General features: G+C 40.8%; 1 protein-coding gene across 1 annotated transcript in view; it reads left to right on the plus strand.

The window, feature by feature from the left end:
* The window catches only part of NEK5 (NIMA related kinase 5), a 38,283-nt gene extending 19,722 nt beyond the window's left edge, over positions 1 to 18,561 (plus strand). Inside the window, 8 exon segments of the mRNA XM_038570157.1 lie at positions 1,508 to 1,638; positions 5,760 to 5,770; positions 6,603 to 6,657; positions 6,659 to 6,729; positions 7,949 to 8,086; positions 12,704 to 12,809; positions 18,298 to 18,392; positions 18,395 to 18,561. Of these exon segments, the coding sequence (XP_038426085.1) occupies positions 1,508 to 1,638; positions 5,760 to 5,770; positions 6,603 to 6,657; positions 6,659 to 6,729; positions 7,949 to 8,086; positions 12,704 to 12,809; positions 18,298 to 18,392; positions 18,395 to 18,561 (774 nt within the window).
* The last annotated feature ends 1,841 nt before the right edge of the window (positions 18,562 to 20,402 follow it).

Genomic DNA, 20,402 nt, shown 5'->3' on the forward strand with positions numbered 1-20,402 from the left:
CTTTTATAAAATAATTATTTTCTTCATAATATTAACTTCTCCTTTATTGCCAAATTAAAATAGAAGACTTAATTGTAGTCAACAACCAATATACTTACTAAAAAAATTGAGCGGATACCCTGAAACCATGCACATTTATCTTAGGTCTTAATTAGCTATTGACAATTTTGTGTTGGTCTTTGGATGAATCTCAATTATACACTTGAGCTCTCATTGACACAGTGATAAATGCACGAATACAGTAGACTCAAGTCTCATTTTATTACTCGTATTCAACATCCCTTTTAATCCCACTTCTTACCAGACCTGCTAACAAATACCAAAATCAACTGGTTTGTGTTACCATTTCACCTTCTCTAACTTTGCCTTTTAAATTACCAAAAGTTATGTGTGTGGACATATAGGTTCTGTATCACATCTGATACTCAATTTCTTTCTTTCATGTCCTTCATTAGCTAACCATTTTTTAATGTTATCATTTCTTTTAGATTTTTTTGTTTTGAGTAGACTTCATGTTTTAGAGTAGTTTTGGGTTCATGGCAAAACTGAGCAGAAGGTACAGAGATTTTTCCATCTATACCTGGTCCCCTCACATGCACAGCTCCCCACCCACCCCCATCCCCCACCCCCACTGGGATGGAACATTTGTTACAACTGGTAAATTCAGATGGACACATCGTAATCAACCAAAGTCCATAGTTCACATTAGGGCTCACTCTTGGTATACATTCTGTGGGATTTGACGTAACAACACATATTCACCGTTACAGTACCATGAACAATAGATCCACTGCCCTAAAAATCCTCTGTGCCCTGCTTACCTTTGAGATTTGTCGTACCATTTTGCCACACAGAGGCTTCTTTGAGTGGTGGTTGTTGACTCTCACCTCTCTTTTAAGCCTTAGGCATCTTAGCATCCCAGGCCTAGGAGGGTCGGAGGGGGCCTGTTTCTGGTTGGGGTGGTACATCCACAGTCCTTCTATGAAGCCAGGCACTGAGGTAGGCCTGATCGTATAAAGGAATGGAGTCAAAACGTTTTATCTGCCGGGGTGTTCACCCTTGGTTACTTGATGCTTTGATGTGCTTGAAACAGAATGATCATTTTAGTGTTGATTATGGGGTATTAGGAGCAGTTTTCGGGACCCAGTGGGAACATTGTACACTTAAAGCAGGGCTTTCTATAAGGTGAGATAACTTTGAGCGTTCTATAGAACGGAACTGCCGCAGAATAACATCGAAGACAGGAAGTCTGGTTAAAATCAAGTTGCCATATGATCATTATGTGATTGTCACTACTGACAAGGAGAAGAAATAAACACACCCGTTTCTATCTTGTTCAAACATCATTCCAGTTAAAATGCTACTAACTTATTTGTTTAATATACATATATTGCATATGTACCGTATGCCTTGGTAACTGTTTATTACTGGGAATGCAAAAACATTTTTCAACATATTTTTTTTATCAAAATATGGCTTGTTGTCGAACACTGTGGTATTGCTTTAGGCAGTGGGTGTGCAAAATGAAACTTTGACCTTTGAGAATGGCATGAAGCTTAAGGAATATAAATGTGTGAAGGAATATGAAGATTATACAGACAAAGCATTTGAAGAGCTCTGCTGTCCAGAGACAGGTACGTATTGTGCCCCTCGAAAGCCGTAAGTGAGAAGGAATGTTTTATCAGCAATCCGTCACAGCCCCCCTCCTCACTCACTTGCAACCCCATTGTCACCTACCCCGGCTCCTCTGCCACCAGAGACCCAGCCCTTTGCTCTTGCTCTGAGCTGCCCCCAGCCAGCCACTCCATGCCATCCACTTTTCTCATTATCTGCTGGAAGCCTCCATGGACAAATCCCATTGGCCTTGCAGACTCAGCATCTGTCCAGTTGAATTTCAGAGCTCGTCCTTCCCATCGATCCTTTATTTCGGGTACTGCCAGCAGCGGGTCGAGAGTTCCTGCTGCACAGCCAGGGTGGGCTCTCCTCCTCCTTCGCTCCCTCGGCCCCTGGTCTGGGGCTCTGTTGTCCGCAGCGATATGGTGTGGTAGTGGATGCATGGACTTTGGAGGCAGATGGGAGTTTGGATTCCAGCGGGCACTGCTACTTTCTGATTGTGTGACCTTTTACAAGTGATGACAATGCTCTGAATCTCAGCTTCCTCCTAGGAACGGGGATGATAGTACTTGCCACACAGGCTTATTGTGAGGACTAAAGCAAAACTTGATATATGCAGTACCTGGCACATAGTATGTGCTTAATAAATGCTCTGTACCTCATTGTACTGCCTTATTCTCCTACGTGTCCTTTTCTCTAATATTTTCTCCTTCATTCTCTATATGGCTGCTGGAGTTATCTCATTATATTATTCTTCTACTTCAACTTTTTTTTTGGATAATACCTGCAGGATTCCCCATAGTCCATTCCACATAGTGTCCTATTGAATGCTGTGGGGCCTGATCCTGTGGTGACCAGCACCCCTCTTTCCTACCACTGATGACGGGATCCATATAGCCTCCTGGAGCAACCCTCGCTCTAACAGCTGTGTGAGCATTTACACACCCTGGCTTGGCTCTGTGTCTTCTTCCTGGAATAATATATTTCACCTCATTTCCATCTGGAAAAACCTGTATTCAGTTCAGCAGACATCTTATGAGAATCTCCCATGTGCTTAGACTGTGCTACATGGTAGGGATCTCAAAGATGAATGAAAACTGGGTCGGCCCTCGACATCACCATGTGTCCTGAGTCAAAGAAAGGAGGCAGAAAACATGTTTTCTGAGTCCAAATACTAATCATCATTAGAGTGCCAGCTGGCTAGAGTCAGGGAGGAGCCCACTCCTGCAGAGCTTGGCATGCTAAAGAGCTTGGGCTTTATCCTGTGTGATGACTTTCAATCAAAGGGAATTAAATTCTATCTGTGATGGAGAAAGATCGTGCTGGCTACAGTGTCAGGATGATGTGGAGTAGCAGGACTGCAGGCGGGAGGATAACAGTCCAGGTGGGAAATGACAGGTGCACTGGCCAGAGAAGTGTGGTGAGAAAGATCCCAAGTGTGAACCACTGAGTGTCAGGGTTGAGGAAGAGAAGGAGGTCAAGGATCCTCCCAGTTTTCTAATTCAGATGGATGAAGCTGTCACCAACCAAATAGGTACACACATCACACAGAGGGAGGTCAGCAGACATAGGATCCCACTCTAGATTTGGGACAGATGGGGATTTAGGTCTTTATGAACCTCAGCTGGAGATGCTTAGAAGATGTTAGTTGTGTGAGACCAAAGCTCTGGGGCAAATCAGGGTTTCCTTAGCATACACAAGGTATTATAATCACTTTAGAGATGGTCAAAAATGCCTAGGCAGAGGAACTAGAGTGAGAAGAAAACGGAGCTTAGGACAGACCTTAGCAATGTTTAGACAAGTTTTGGAGAGATCCAGAGAGAGTGAAACCAAAGGAGGAGAGAAAGTTCTAGAAGGAGATACAGAGTTGGCAGCATCAACTAAAGAGAAAGGCCAAGTGAAGTGGGTTGAGTAACAGTCTATGGATCTGGCCACAGGGAGCCCTTGGCGGCCTGAGTGAAAGTGAATTCCAAAGTTATTCTTTGCTTCAGTTTGCTGGGAAGAGATCGCAAGTTGTAGGTCTCAAAAGAAATAGCTGCCTCTTTTTTTTATTATTAAAATAATTTCAGTTTGATACTGAAAATGGTCTTTTAACTTGTCTGCATTCCTGTAATTATAATTCAGGTTGAAAAAAAACTTTTCCATATGTTTTGACCATCCATGTCTCTTGTGAATTATGTGTTCTCATCCTTCATTTTTTTATCCGCTGAAAATGGCATTTGTTTTATCCTTTATAAGACTCTTTAAGTTAAAGCTTTACCTGTAATATGAATTGCAGGTATTTTTGTCATTTGGTTTTCAAATCTCATCTCCAGTAACAACAGCAAATGTGTGTGAATGTGTGTGTATGTACATATATGATTAGGAATAAACTTTATAAAGATTATGCTAAGCATGTGAAGAATACTATAAAAACTTACTGAGGTATTTAAAGATCACTTGAATAAATGGGGAGAAATAACACATATTAGAAATATTCTTTCCAAATAAATATATCATATGTTGCCAATTTCAATCAAAATCATCAAAACCACAAAAAGATGGGGACATCATGGCAGATTGGAGAATCTTGGAGACTCTTAAGCAGACAGATTTAGAAAAGAAAAGCAGTGAAGTGGTATATACACTTTCAAATATCAATATATATTCTATAAATTATAAAACAAGATGATAGGAACACCAGAATAGATAAAGCAGTGAAAAGAAGAAATGGTTTAGAAACAAACTCTAGGATGGATAATAATTTAGTGTATGTTGAAAGTGACATCACAAGTCAATGGGAAAGGAAGGCTCAGTCAAATAAATGCTGCTAGGCCAATTGGTTTACAATTTGGGAAAAACTGTGAAATCAGATCCTGTATAATGATACAACAAAATACATTTTTGAAAAACCAGAGTTTATATATAAAAAATGAAGTTACAGATTAGAAAATGGAGTAAAGGAACAATCAAAACTCTAAGGCAACCTATGGAATGGGAGAAGATATTTCCAAACGACACATCTGATAAAGGGTCAGTTTCCAAAATATATAAAGAACTTATATAACTCAACACCCATTATTCAGAAATGAATAATACAGTTAAAAAATGGGCAGAAGACATGAATAGACATTTTTCCAAAGGAGATAGATGGCCAACAGACACATGAAAAGATGTTCAACATCACTGATCATCAGGAAATGGAAATCAAAACCACAATGAGAGGCACCTGGGTGGCTCAGTGGTTGAGTATCTGCCTTCAGCTCAGGGCATGATCCCAGGGTCCTAGGATCGAGTCCCACATTGGGCTCCCCACAGGGAGCCTGCTTTTCCCTCTGCCTGTGTCTCTGCCTCTCTCTGTGTCTCTCATTAATAAATAAATAAAATCTTAAAAAAAACTACAATGAGATGTTACCTCACACCTGTCAGAATGGCTAAAATCAACACCAGTAGAAAAACAGGTGTTGGCCAGGATGTGGAGATAGGGGAAGCCTCTTGCACTGTTGGTGGGAATGCACACTGGTGCAGCCACTATGGAAGACAGTATGGAAGTTCCTCAAAAAGTAAAAAATAGAGCTACCCTATGATCCAGTAATAATACCACAAGCATTTACCCAAAGAATACCAAAATACTAATTCAAAGGGAGACAAGCACCCCAATGTTTATAGGAGCATTATCTACAATAGCTAAACTAGGGAAACAGCCCAAGTGTCCATTGACTGATGAATGGATGAAGATATGGTATTTATACACAATGGAGTATTAGCCATCAAAAAGAATGAAATCTGGGGATCCCTGGGTGGCTCAGCAGTTTAGCGCCTGTCTTTGGCCCAGGGTGTGATCCTGGAGAACCGGGATCAAGTCCCATGTCGGGCTCCCTGCATGGAGCCTGCTTCTCCCTCTGCCTGTGTCTCTGCCTCTCTCTCTCTCTCTCTGTGACTATCATAAATAAATAAAAATTAAAAAAATAGATCTTTAAAAAAAATAAATAAATAAATAAAAAATAAAAATGAAGATAACAAGCGCCCGCGAGGCCCTATAGCTCAGGGCTTAGAGCACTGGTCTTGTAAACCAGGGGTCGCAAGTTAAAAAAAAAAAAAAAAGAAGAAGATAACAGAACTGGGGCTGTGTGGGTAGCATAGTTGGTTAAGTGGCCGACTCTTAGTTTCAGCACAGGTCTGACCTCAGGGTTGTGAAATCCAGTCCTGTGCTTGGTGTGAAGTCTATTTGGGTTTCTCTCTCCGTCTCCCACTGCCAGCCCCAACCCACTCTTACTCCATTTGTCTCTCAAATAAATAAACCTATCTTTAAAAAAAAAAAAAAAGATAACAACTGATTGCACTTCCATTGAAACTGAAGTCAAATGCTCAGAGTTGCCTCAAGGAATTTGTCCGTTCCTGTCACTAATATTTGTTAACATTTAGATATACTGTCTAGTCTCTCACATGTTAATAATAAAAATGAAACAATTTTTAAGCCTGTTTATAATTTTGGCCTTCTAAGTTACGATCTATATCTTAGTTCGTTTGGGCCGTTATAACAAAACGCCCTTAACTCTGGGGCTTATAAACAACAAACACTTACTTCTCACAGTTCTGGAAGCTGGAAAGCCCAAGATCACGGCGCTGATGGACTTGGTGTCTGATGAGGGCCTACTGCCATGTTTCCTCTATGTCCTCACTTAGCAGCCCTGTGGGGGCTCTTTTGTAAAAGAGCCCTAAGTCCATTCTCAAGGGTTCCACCCTCATGACCTCATCACCCCCCACAAAGATTCCCACTATATCATGTTGGGCATTAGGTTTCAACATAGGAATTTGGGGGGAGGTTGGATACAAGCACTCAGCCTGAACAATCTGTATTAGGAGGAGGTGATAATTTCTGTGTTTCCGAGTGTACCAACAGATAGACTACCTCCAGATTTCCTAAGAACCATTTGGTGCAATTAGTTATTGCATTTTACTTTAAAATTAATGAGTTATTTTCTCATACCCAAAGCTGTTCATTCAAGATACTGGTGCTGCTGCAGGGAATGGGAGACAGTGGGATGTGCGAGCTCCTCAGACTGCTGGAGCTGATGGCTGCGGGTAACACTACCTCCACCTGCTCCGCTATGCCTGCAAGGGAATCTACACTCAGTCAGTCAAAGTTGCCCACAGAGGAGACAAGGCCTCAGATGCAGCTGTGTTGCTGGCACTCACCCTGACTCCCTAGTTCCCTTTTCAATACCATCCCTATAGATTTGGTATCAATGCCTTCAAAGATATTATTTTGGTATCTCCCTCACCTCCTGAGAACCTTGCCTGCTAGTTATCCTAGACAACTGACCATCCCAGGTATGAGAATATAAAAGAGAAAAGATGTAGAACCCCACTTTCCTTGCAGTGAGGGGGATTGTCTAAGGAAGGGCAGTTGGCTTGACTTGCCTCCCATGCTAGCCCAATTAGTTCCTTGGAATTTCTTGGAGGGGTTTTTCCGTCAATAAAATCCAAATTAACATACTAGCTATCCCATAAGACTTATAGTTAGTAGGGGATCCCTGGGTGGCTCAGCTGTTTAGTGCCTGCCTTTGGCCCAGGGCACGATCCTAGAGTCCTGGGATCAAGTCCTGCGTCGGGCTCCCTGCATGGAGCCTGCTTCTCCCTCTGCCTGTGTCTCTGCCTCTCTCTCTCTCTGTGTCTATCATGAATAAATAAATAAATAAATCTTTTAAAAAAAAGACTTATAGTTAGCAGTGCAAAAATACACATAAAATTGCTTTGTAAGCCAATGTGCTATTTAAATGTTAAGAGTGTTTAGAATATGATGATATTTTAAAACTAAATTCCTCTGTTTACATTTGAGCTTCTGGCATAGTCTTTGCACAGGAGTTCAGAGCAACATCTGGGTGTTCTTTTTACAGGTGATGGGGAATTTTATTATCTATTTCCTGTGTTCGTCTTGATAACATGAGGTTGGGAGAGAGCTAAAATCTATACCCATTTTATACATTGAAATATGACTTACAATGATAGCATTACGAACCACTGAAGTCCTCAAACTTGCAAGAAAGGGCTTGCAAACAAGATACAATGTAATCCGTCCTATGCCAAGGAGACAATAAGACCAGTTTAAAATAATCAAGTAGAATAGAAAATTTAACACACCAAAGTGGCCACTTTACAAAGCAAACAAGTGATTCTCCTACACATCAGCCACGTGATGTGACATAAGTCACTAAACTTTTTCTCTATCACCGTTTTCTTAGTGGTAACAGGAGGGGTGGGATTAGGTCACCGCCAAGGCTCTCACATTCTGTGATTTTAGAAGAATTCAAATGAAGCATTTTTATTTTCAGTAACACAGTCTCCTCTTCAGGTGGCCCAGGGATCATGACCGAAGGCGTTCCAGAAAATAGAAGACGGTGGCGGCAGGAAGCCCCAGGAACTTTAATGAGCACGTTGGCTGCAGCACATCTAACAAGTAGTTCATTTTCTGCCAGCGAAGGAGAACTGGGTATGCAGTTTATTTTTAAGAACATAACCAGGCCCCTGGGGGATTTTGTCAGAGACTTGGAAATGCAGAAAGGGTATAAAAATACCTTAGGCCTGGTGAGAGGGCTGGGGAGGTCTCAGCCTCGTCAGAAACCGATTTGCTGTGTCCAAGCCTGTTCGAAATGCCACTAACAAAAGACTTGAGCTTCCGAAAAGAGTGGAGTAATTTTCTTTAATGTGGTCAGTTGACAACTGCTGAAAATAAGTAGGGAAGCTGGCTTTGTAGATGATAAGCTGGTACTGCTTAGCTCTACCTGACAGTGTATTTCTGAGAGCTATTCAACAAATCACTATTCTATAGGCAATGAAAGTACATCACAATATAGTTTCTTGGCTTTTTCCTTTTGTTCTTTTTTTTTTTTTTTTTGCCTCTGATTTTTAGCAAGATTATCCTTGTGTTTACTTTATGGGAAGCCAACAATCCTTTTCAAAAGTTTGAGGGATTCATGTCACAGGGGGATCTGGTCTTTGGTCAGGCATGCGGGTATGCCCTGGGACAAGTAAGGCCGCCTTAGGCAGGCAGGTATGTGCACAGGCGCAAGGTTAGGGAACGTGTGAAATTGTGGTGGCGAAGAGGCAGAGATACAAACGAGGTACACGGAGGCTGACAGATACTTACCAAGTTAAAGAACAATACAAAACTATGTACCACCCTGAGAATAATGAAGGTACCTACCACCCAAGAGGGAGTTTGCCAGTTGGTGAAGCCTGAACTTCGCAACCTTTGTGAAATCTTTGTGAAAGCTGCATCTTCCAAGAACGTCCCAAACGTCCTGGGCTGAAGGCAGTGCTCACTCACTGAGCCCCCCGGGGATCCCCCCCTTGAGACTCTTTATAATACTTTCAGATTACAGAAAGCAGTGTTTTGTCCATTTGCCCCCTTCTATTCTGTCCTGGGATAAAAGCCTTGTCCCTCACCTGGGTGGCTCTGTGGTTGGGCGTTTCTGCCTTCGGCTCAGGCCGTGATCCCAGGGTCCTGGGATCAAGTCCCATGTCAGGCTCCCCGCAGGGAGCCTGCTGCTCCCTCTGCCTGTGTCTCTGCTTCTCTCTGTGTCTCTCATGAATAAATAAAATCTTAAAAAAAAAAAATAATAAGCCTTGTCCCTAAGGGTGGCGCTGGAGGCAGTGAGGAGGAAGCTATGGGCTGACCTGGCTTGGCCTGGAAGCCAAGCCCTGGGACCACAGGGCCAGGTGTGAAGGATGGCACTCACCTTTCAAGGCACGGAGGTGGTGACATACTTGGTTTCTTCTTGCATATGCTCCTGTTTTTCTCAGAGTTATAGAAAACTCTTCATTTGGTCTGTCATGCCAAATTAATTAGTTCACAAACTTACTGTATTTTTCCATGGATGGTTTTACATTGGGCATATACGAGCAATTTATCTGACCAACCTGAGATTGGATATAGGAATTTGCCTCCAAAGGTGCCTTTAAAGCCGAGGGCAGATGTTTTCCTTTGCAACCTGCTGGGGTGCTGACACCCCTCCCAGTCCAGCTGTGCTCTGCCTCTAACTGCTGTTGGCCTCTTGACTTCCTGTTCCTGGTCATCTTTTCTTATGTTACCTCAACCATCTGTACCCCCAACAGATAATCCTCCTAAAACAGATCAAATTCCTTTTCGGCTTAAAATCCTTCAAAAGATTCCCCCTTACCCTCAGGATAAAATCCAGTCTCTCTGTGACGATGGGCCTGGCCCATCGCAATGCCAGGTTGGCCAGCCCTTCCCCACTAGCAGATACTCCTCCACCGGCTCTCCCTGTTTAGAATCCCTGCCTCCTTCTGCCAGGATAATTCCTCCTGCAAACTACCATTTCTGTCACTAGGTGTCATGGGCGGTTACCCTTCTCTCAGTGCTTTTCCCTGTACCACCCGACAGGGCTTTCTTTGTAAAGGGGTCTGGAATAACGTTGATTCTTATGTGCTCTTTTGCATGAATGAGTGGAAGACCCTGTAACTCTACATGCTTCTCTTTAAACCAAAAAAATTCTACTAAGTCCTCAAGTTTGTTAGCTGATTCTGACAATTTCATATTCAGTCTCATGCTCAGATTCATTCATGCTCAAATGTTTGTTCAGTGCATGAAATAGTGACATTTCATCACTTTATTTAAGTTCATGTCATAAAAAGATGCAGGAGTTGACTTGAATTTTTAGTAATTGCTATGATAAACCTGGATCTCAAACTACTGCCTGTGTGCCACTGATGGGAAGCCACTGTTTAAATGATTAAGAAAGATCTGAGCATGTTATGCCTCTAGGTTTGGCCTCACATACCCCACAAGACACTGTGATTCTCTGATCATAGAAATAAAGTTCCCTTTAATTACCTATTCTTATTATCTTTCTTCCCCACTGGACCATAAGCTTACGAAAGCTTTGTCTTGATTACCACCCTGCTTCACCTGTCTCTCCCTCATGCCTAGAACTTAGCAGGTGGCCATCGTCTTTATGAATGAACATAAAACTGTAGCATGTTTTTAGTATTACTTTATGTAAAGGCATGTGATTACCCATATTCATATTGGCATCAAGTTGGATAGGGAAATTATAATGTGAAAAATAATTCTTATGACCATGTAGAATCTTCATGAAGACTTCCTGCATGTGTAAGTTTTAATAACTTTGATTGCAAGTCTAATAGGCAGTTTATAAAGGCTTTCAGGGATTAGCTATTGGGCATACATTTAAGCACGATTCACGTCCTTCAACATTCTTTAGCTTAAACTTCCAACTCCTTGAAAATAAATTGCTTTAATGCTTCTAACCCTGCATTCCATTAAAAAAATGAAACTTTATCAACTACCTATTTAATTTATCCTCACTTTAAGTTTAAAATAGCAAGACTTTGTAAAATCCTTTTCAACGACTTTTACTAGTATAAGCTACACTCTTTAGATAAGGACAAGTATTTTTTTTTATGTGTGCATAACTCATTCAGGTCAGTAATTTTGTTTGCAGTTTAACCACTCCAAGGGAATCCTTGGTGGGAAGGTAACCTCCATTTTTCTTGTAGAAGTTTTCAGGCCACATAGTTGCCTTGGTAACATCAGAGATGCACATCCTGATAACAGCTGATTTACATTTCTATAGTTAGCTATTCATTCTTTCTTCTATCCTGTTAAGCAAAAAATAAAAGCCTCCTAAAACTGTCTTCCTAAAACAGGAAAACAAAAACTATGATTCCCACAGCAGGTGGAATACTGAGGCTCCTATTAATTACCCAGGCTACCTCCTAGATGAGCTATATCAATCAATTCATTTATTTTATAATGTACTGTAGGAAATGATATAGGCTGTGATTTGGGGTGACACCTATTGATTAAAAATAAATTCCTACTTGTAGATATGTACCTAAATGGTCAGTTTACCAAAAGACAAAATAATAGGCACACTTTGTTTTTCATTTCATCATTGGAGAAAAGTTGCTATTTCTAATCCCACTTGTTAGCAGTGGGTAGGATTTTTTTCCTGGAGACCAACATGAAACACAGTTTAGACCCCTAGGAAGCAGATGGTTGCAGAGTGCATGTGGGAGAGGCAGATTCTGATAGGTTACCAAAATGAGCGCAGTCTTCACTCTTCCCTGTATTCCTGCCCTTTGCAATATGACTTTGCAGCTCCTCCATCATTAAATGGCTTTTTTCCCCTTCCCCTTGAATCTCAACTGGCCTTAGTGATTTGTGTGCATGAGTAGGATGGAATAGAATGGTGGTGTGCCAAATCTGAGTATTCAAAGAGATGCTGCAATTTTTTTTTTTTTTGGACCCTGTCTCTCAACTAGCTCCAATTGGCCTGCTGGAAAATGAAGCCATGTGGAAAAGAGAGACAGGCCATCCCAAGAGAGGCCATAGTAGGCCAGCCGTCCTCCAGCTGGCCTGGCAAGTGACTGAACACGTTTGGCTGGGGTCAGCCGAGACTGGAAGAGTCAACCAGCTCAGCTCCAAACTGCCTAACGGCTGAAGAGTCACCTAAACAAATGGTTACTGTTTTAAACCACTAAGTTAGGCGGTGGTTTATTCTGGAAAAGCTAAGTAATGTAAACATATTTAGCAACATTCCTAAAGTGAGCAGCAAAAGAAGGCTAGATCTACATGGTTTTAAAGTCAACTTAAGAAGCCAGCATTTTTGGGATCCCTGGGTGGCGCAGCAGTTTGGCGCCTGCCTTTGGCCTAGGGCGCGATCCTGGAGACCCAGGATCGAATCCCACATCGGGCTCCCAGTGCATGGAGCCTGCTTCTCCCTCTGCCTGTGTCTCTGCCTCTCTCTCTCTCTCTCTCTCTGTGACTATCATAAATAAATAAAAATTAAAAAAAAAAAAAAAAGAAGCCGGCATTTTTAATTCTTTTGTGAACTCTTTATGTTTTTTAGATTTTAAGGAAATCTGTCTCAGCATTGCTCTTGATTGCACCAAGGTTGAAGTTATACAGGGGGGAAAAAAAAACCTGACATATTTTCTGTTTTAATGGAAATAATTCAAAAGTTTTACCTTCATGGTTGTTATCCAGTACAGGATTTGGGGTATAAACCTCTCATCATGCATATAGGCTGGTATGCTTTAATCTCTGTTATTTCTTTAACAGTGGGAACATTAAAACAATGGCTTCCTAAAGAAGATGAGGGGAATGTGGAAATGGCCTTTGGCATTGAAGTAGATAAGGAACAACCAAGATATGATGATGATGATACGTAAGTAGGTCTTATCTAGATGCCTGAATGAAGCATTGGTAGAAAGTTAAAAATGCTGTTGTTGAGACTTGGACCATAGTCTCAGAAACCTAGCTATAGAGATTAAGTTTTACTACACACATGGGTTTGTTTCTGGGCTCTCCATTCTTTCCCATTGGGATTGTTTCCTATCTCTGAATGAGTGATATTCTCTTAAATTACTGTGCCTTTACCATAACTTTTGGCATCTGGTAGGGCTATTCCCATACCTGCTTCTAGTCTCCTTATCCTTTTCTTCAAAATTATCTTAGCTATTGTTGCCCTTTACTTACCATATACATCTTCCACTTGTAAAATGTCATGAAAAGCTTTGCTGGAATTTTGAGGAGAATGGCATTACATTTGTTGATTGATTTAAAGCATTTGACATCTTTATGACCATATAGCTGAACATCCATGAATATAGTATAGCTCTGCATCTCTTTATGTCTTTTCTTAAAATATCCTTTAGCATTTTTGTAGTTTTAATCATGATAGAGGTACCATTTAACTTGGTGGTTGTTGCTGTTGTCATTATTAATGGGGTTGTTTTTCTTTTACTGTTTCAACTTAGCTACTGCTAGTGGATAGAATGCTATTGATGCTGTATCCTGTGTAACCTTGCTGAACTCTCTTATTAGTTCTAAAACTTGGAGTCCTTTGAGTTTTAAAAATTTTACACTTTTTAAATAAGCATATACTCACATGACTTCAAATTCAGAAGTTACACCCTTTTCGTAGTCTTCCTTCTATCTCTTTACGTCCACCACACAATTCTGCTTCCCAGAGTCAACCAATCGAATATGCCTCTTATGCACACTTCTCCTGAGGAATTCTATTAATCTGTAAGCCAACATGTAGACTGTGTATTCTTTTTTTTTTTAAAGATTTTATTTATTTCTTCATGAGAGACACAGAGAGAGAGAGAGAGAGGCAGAAACACAGGCAGAGGGAGAAGCAGGCTCCACTCAGGGAGCCTGACGTGGGACTCGATCCCGGGTCTCCAGGATCACACCCCGGACTGCAGGCGATGCTAAACCGCTATGCCACTGGGGCTGCCCTAGACTGTGTATTCTTTTTCTCTCTTATAGAAACAGATTGATAGTGCACATGCTATCCTGCAACTTCCTTTTATCATTTAACATTGTAGTCTGCATACCTATCATAATATACAAATAGTAGCATACATGCAGTTTAAATTCCCTGAAAAGCCAAGTATTAGGTCGAAGAGTATGTACATTTGTAGCTGGATATTGTCAAGTTGTCCTTCACAGAGGTTACATCTATGAACACTTCCACTGACAGAGTATGGAAGTGCCTGTTTCCTTGCATGTTTTCTTGCTTAGTGTGTTACCAAACTTTTGGATCTTGCACAACTGATAGGTTCAAAAATGACATTTCAGGTTAGTTTTAATTAACCTTTCTTTTTTGAGTAAGATTGCCTTTCCATGTGCTTAAGAACCATCTTTATTTCCTCACTGGGGACAATTTTATTCATAGCCTTAGCCATTTAAAAAATTAGGCTACTAACACTGCATTGATTTGGGGAGCCTTTTGCACTTTAGGGAAATTGATCTTTTATCTATAATATGACTCTAAATATTTCCCCCCGTTTTTTATTTGCCTTTTCATTTTTCTTATAGCAGCTTGTGCCATGTAGAAATTTCTCATTTTTATCTAGTTAGGTTTATCAATGATAAGAAACAATACCAGGATTTTTTTTTTAGCACTTTTATGATTTAATTTTTTTTTTAGTTAAATAACTTATTCCTCTGGAATTTCATTCACATCACACTGCAAAGTGTGGCTCCAACTTTACTTTCCTCTAAATAACTTCTTACCTACTCTAACACTTTTGAAAATTTTCATTTTCACTACCAATTTGAAATGCCACTTCTATGATATACTACAGTTTTATATGTATTTACTTCCAATTCTTATTCTTTCTAGTTTAATTATTGTATTATAAATATATTGTTATATAATATGAATTATTATTTGGGAGGGCTAGTTCCCTTAAATACGTTCCTTTTTCAGTATTTTTTTTTCTCTAGTCTTTATTGCTTATTTTTCCAAGTGAATGTTAGAATCATGGAAGTAAATAAAGGAGGGAAGGAAGAGGGAGAATTTTCTCAGCCTGCTTCCTGCCAGTAGAATTTTGGAGTCCAGCAGACTCATTTCAATTAGGATTATCTGTGTCCCTTTTGGTCCAACCTGGCTATGTTTCTACATATATATTTCTTTCAAAAATTTTGTGGACCTCTGTAAATTTTACTGGGATTCACTTTATTAGACAAAAGCCAGATCCACAAATCCTTTTTAGACAAGTGCTTCTCTGTCTTGAGCTTTTGCCTAGATTCTGAAGGACAACACAATTAAGCTCCCTGGAAACCCTACTGTTTGATAATAATCTTGAGATTCATCCACGTTGTCCTATGTATCAGTTGGTCATTCCTTTTTATTACTATGTACTATTCCATTATATAGATAGACCATAATTTATTTATATATTCACCTGTTGATTGATAGTTGGGTTGTTTCTAGTCTTTGGCTATTATAAATAAGGCTGCTGTGAATATTTATGTATGTCTTTGTGTAGACATAAATTTCATTTCTCATGAGTAAAACCATAGGAGTGGATGACTGAGTCATATGGTAGGTGAATGTTTCACTTTAAAAAAGACCTGCCAAGGTATTTTCCAAAGCGGTTGTGCCATTTTTACAGCCCATGAACAGTGTAGAATTGTTCTCATTGCTTGATATGGTCAACTTAAAAAAATACTTGGATGGTCTGGAAATGCGGATATTGAGAAATCAACATTAAAATTAATAGTAAGAAATCATAATACTCTGAGGTCTCTAGAATAAATAAATATGTAACATCCTGGAGGGATATAGCCTCAGTCCAGGCTATGTTGAATTTTGTCATTAAGGCACTGGTGAACATGAGTTTACAACTAAAAATAGAATCCACTATGAAAGAGAGCATGCGCAACAAGTAGCTGAATTAGACCATAAAGAATTCAGATAATACAATTATCCTATGAATACTTAATATTTATATAATAATTAAAATTGTACATTTAAAAATATCTAGAGTAAGGAATGAAAACATAAGAAAAAAGCCAATCTATCAAGAGCAGGAAGATTTGATAATTAACCAAACAGAGCTTCCAGAAGTGAAAAAGAATCTGGTAGAAATTAATATTCAAATGACAGTTTAAATACAGAATAGGTGCAGTTAATGAGGGAATTAGTAACTGCCAGAAAGACTTGAAGTAAAAAATATTGGGAAATGTGAGAGAGGAGTTAAGGGTCATGAAGGTCCAATGTGTATCTAAAAGGAGTTCCAGAGGAAGAGAATCAGAGAAAAGCAATATTCAAAGCAATTAGAGCTGTGAGCTTTTTATAGTCATTGAAAGCCATACACTGTGATCTCTGAGCAATAACCAAGCAGGAACAGTGAAAATAAATTCACACCTAGACACATCATACTTCAAACTGTAGAGGAATGAAGACAAAGGGATGATAGCTTAACAAATAGGAGCTTGAATTGCTGGTTCACCCCAGATGCATGCCCTCCGGTTTTAATGAGGTCCTCCATGGTATCTGGCAATCCTATGCCTGGCTTGCTTCCCTCCAAACCCTCCACCCTGCATATTCACCCCCATTCACCTCAGTCTTGTCCTGGGACCATGCCTCTACTTCACGGAGCTGGTATGTGGTTTGTAAATGGAATGGTCTTGATTATCTGGTTCCAAAACGTCTTTCTATCCACATAAGTCCTCATTGCTTTCTCTTTTCCTGACTTCTTCCCCAGACAAAAAAAAAAAACTGTCTCCCTGCTGAAAGCACATCCTGGCACAGGCGCTCTGAATCCCAGGCTTTCTCAGAGAACGTGTTCGTATTATCTGTCCTCCTATACTTTTTTTAAAGATTTTATTTATTTATTCATGAGACACAGAGCGAGAGAGAGAGGCAGAGACACAGGCAGAGGGAGAAGCAAGCTCCATGCAGGGAGCCCGACGTGGGACTCGATCCCGGGACTCCAAGATCACGCCCTGGGCTGAAGGCAGGCGCTAAACCGCTGAGCCACCCAGGGATCCCCTGTCCTCCTATATTTTTAATGTCTGTTACCTACTTTCTCTCAGCGTATACATGTGCCCAAATCTGTCCCTTCTTGAGACAACACCAAAAAATCATTGCCCTCATTTTCTCAAGTTAACGCTATCCTTTCAGAGCCAGGCTTCCCTCAAAGGAGTTTAAGCTTCTTATCATCACTTGTTTACCTCCTACTGCTTGCTTGCTCTCTTTCTTTCTTTTTAAGATTTTATATATTTATTTGAGAGAGAGAGAGGACACAGGTTACAAGTGAGGGGGGAGGGGCAGAGGGAGAGGGAGAAGTCGGCTCCCCGCTAGGTAGAGGGCTTGGTGTGGGACTCGATCACAGGACCCTGAAATCATGACCTGAGCAGAAGGCAGAGGCTTAACTGGCTGAGCCACCCAGGCGCCCCACCTCCTACTTGCTTTCTTGATCCACTCTATGATGGTTCCTGCCACATAGCACACTTTCTTGCAAAAGTCATCTATTACCTTGAAGTTGTCAGGTCCAGCTGTCATTTGTCATCTTATTTGGCTTCTTGCTACCTGGAAATTTCCTGCCTCCTTGGCTCCCATGATGAATACTTTCTTGGCTCTTATCAGATCTCCTTCAGCCTCTTTACTCGCCAAGTAAATATGGGATCATTGAGATGGTTTTCTTGGTCTCCTGCCTTCTTCCCTTCTAAGAATACCAGTGTTGAGGTCTTATATACAATTTCAATTCCCAGTCCTACTAATCAGTATCTGTGAGGACTTGGGCAAGCTTTATTAACCTCTCTGAGCCTCAGCTTCTTTATAAATTGATGGTGAGAGGGCAGCCTGGGTGGCTCAGCAGTTTAGCGCCGCCTTCTGCCCAGGGTGTGATCCTGGAGTCCCGGGATCGAGTCCCACATTGGGCTCCTCCCTCTGCCTGTGTCTCTGCCTCCCTGTCTCTCTCTGTGTCTCTCACGAATAAATAAAATCTTTAAAAATAAATAAATAGATGGTGAGCATGTCTACCTCGAAGTGCTGTATTCGATGAAATAGTCATGTGTAAAGTGCTTCAGGGCAGTCACTGGTGTATGGGAAGAGCTCGCTATATGGCAGCTGTTTTATTCTTTTTTTTTTTTCTCTTCTCTCTTCCTCTCCTTTTAAATATAAGAGTAGATGGGTATTAATAAAGGTTGTGGAGTCCAAGTCCAACTAAACATAATACTGATTATCCCAATGTTGGAAAGCCAGGTTGATGTAATAAATAATTCATTACTTGGGTGAAGATGCAACCATCAAATTGCTTACGTGGGGGTGGGCATGAGAAGGGGAACTACTTTTCATATGTATTTTTCATTGTTTTGATATCATAAAGTTGATTTTTACCTCTTGTTTCCAGAAATTTTGAAGAATCTGAAGGTGAGTTGAGAAACGAAGTGGTGGAGTGCCTGGAAAAACCTGCTACTCCCAAAGAGGAAGAGAAGAGACGCCTGGCTTCTCTAAGGCTGCAGAGAAGTTAGGACATAGAGATGGGACAGACACACAGGAATGTGCAAAATTAAATGAAGGTTCAGGGAGTATTTCTACTTGATCTAACGACAAAGTATGCATCGCTGATGAAAACAGAGAAACATCAACAACCCATCATAATATACAAGTGTGATTATTTTACTTTTTCATAAGTGACTAGTACCTATGAACTGCAGCATCTGTTTGAGCACAAGTCATTGATTCATGAGTTTTCTAGTAATCCCAGGGATTTATTTTTATCCCAGTTTAGACCATGAGACTGACCAATTCGATGTAGAAATTAATATTTTACTTCAAAAATTCTATCAAGGAATCTTTTGGACAATATATGTCACAGGCAGGGCCTTCCTCTCCCAATACACCTCCAACAATGTGAATATATTGTTTCATGGCAAAGGGGAATTAAGGTTTCGTGGTTGCAGGTGAAATTAAGGCTGCTAATCAGCTGACCTCAAATAGGGGAAAGTTATTTTTGCTTATCCAGGTAGACCCAATGTAACCACAGGCCAGTTTAATGGTAGAAGAGGGAGGCAGGAGACAGAACCAGAAGATGTCAGTGTGAGAGGGGCTCAGCCTGGTGCTGTCGGCTTGGAGGAAGGGGCCACAAGCCATGGAATGCAGGCAGCTTCTGGAAGCTGGGAAAGGCCAGGCAATGGGCGTCCCCGGAAGCCCACAGAAGGAACACAGTCCTCCTGACATGCTGGTTTTAGCTTTGTGAAATCCACTTTAGACTTCTGACCTACAGAACTGAAAGCTAATAAATGTGTGTTGTTTTAACTAAGTTTGCTAATTTGTTAAAACAATGATAGAAAACACAGTGTACAAACTAATTCACTTAATCAATCAACCATTTTAGAAAACTGTAACTTTGAAATTTCTTAAGTTCTATTGCATATACTATTTTTTTTTTTTTTTTTATGATAGGCACACAGTGAGAGAGAGAGAGGCAGAGACACAGGCAGAGGGAGAAGCAGGCTCCATGCACCAGGAGCCTGACGTGGGATTCGATCCCGGGTCTCCAGGATCGCGCCCTGGGCCAAAGGCAGGCGCTAAACCTCTGCGCCACCCAGGGATCCCGCATATACTATTTTGAAGTGGACACGGACACTTAGGGAGTAGGGTAACTGAGCAAAGAGGATCAAGGCATGTCATGTTAATTATGCCCAAGAAATCATTTTACTGTTTTATTGAATTAATTTCTACTAGCTTCAAATGTACAGATTATAGACTTCTTAAAGGCAGAGACTCTACCTGGTTCTTATATCTTATGCTGGTCTTTTTATAAATGGTGCTTAGCAGAGCCACATTATAACAATTCCAGTGTTGAACACATGCCTGCAGTTTAGCTATTTATTCATTTACTGTGTTGTTGCTGTGAAGGACGGAGTGGTTACCTTTCTAAGTGATAGAATTCTGCTTGAAATATATGCTCTAGGGATCCCTGGGTGGCAGCAGCGGTTTGGCGCCTGCCTTTGGCCCAGGGCACGATCCTGGAGACCCGGGATCGAATCCCACGTCGGGCTCCCGGTGCATGGAGCCTGCTTCTCCCTCTGCCTGTGTCTCTGCCTCTCTCTCTCTCTCTCACTGTGTGCCTATCATAAATAAATTTAAAAAAAAAAAAAAAAAAGAAATATATGCTCTATAATACAAATAAAGCTAAAATTGCACATTGATACATTGCTGAGCCAAGAAAACAAAGATGAAGTGTTGGTCGGATTATTTTTACATTTGATATAATTTCATTAAACGTGGGGAAAGTATCAGGATTCCCCTAACTGTGAGGAATGTCCCCTTCATGCCTGTATCTTCCTGGTGTGTGAAGTACTGTTCTTTCAACTCGGCGTATAAGGGTTATAATCTACTCTTTTAGGGAGAGTGCTTGGCATGGTCACATCATGAGGCTCAGAATATTTAAAAATCTCTCACCACTGTGTTAATGTCAACGTTGGTAGCACAGGACCCCGAGAGACTGGA

Source organism: Canis lupus, chromosome 22 (assembly GCF_011100685.1).
Source record: "Canis lupus familiaris isolate Mischka breed German Shepherd chromosome 22, alternate assembly UU_Cfam_GSD_1.0, whole genome shotgun sequence".
Taxonomy (NCBI): domain Eukaryota; kingdom Metazoa; phylum Chordata; class Mammalia; order Carnivora; family Canidae; genus Canis; species Canis lupus.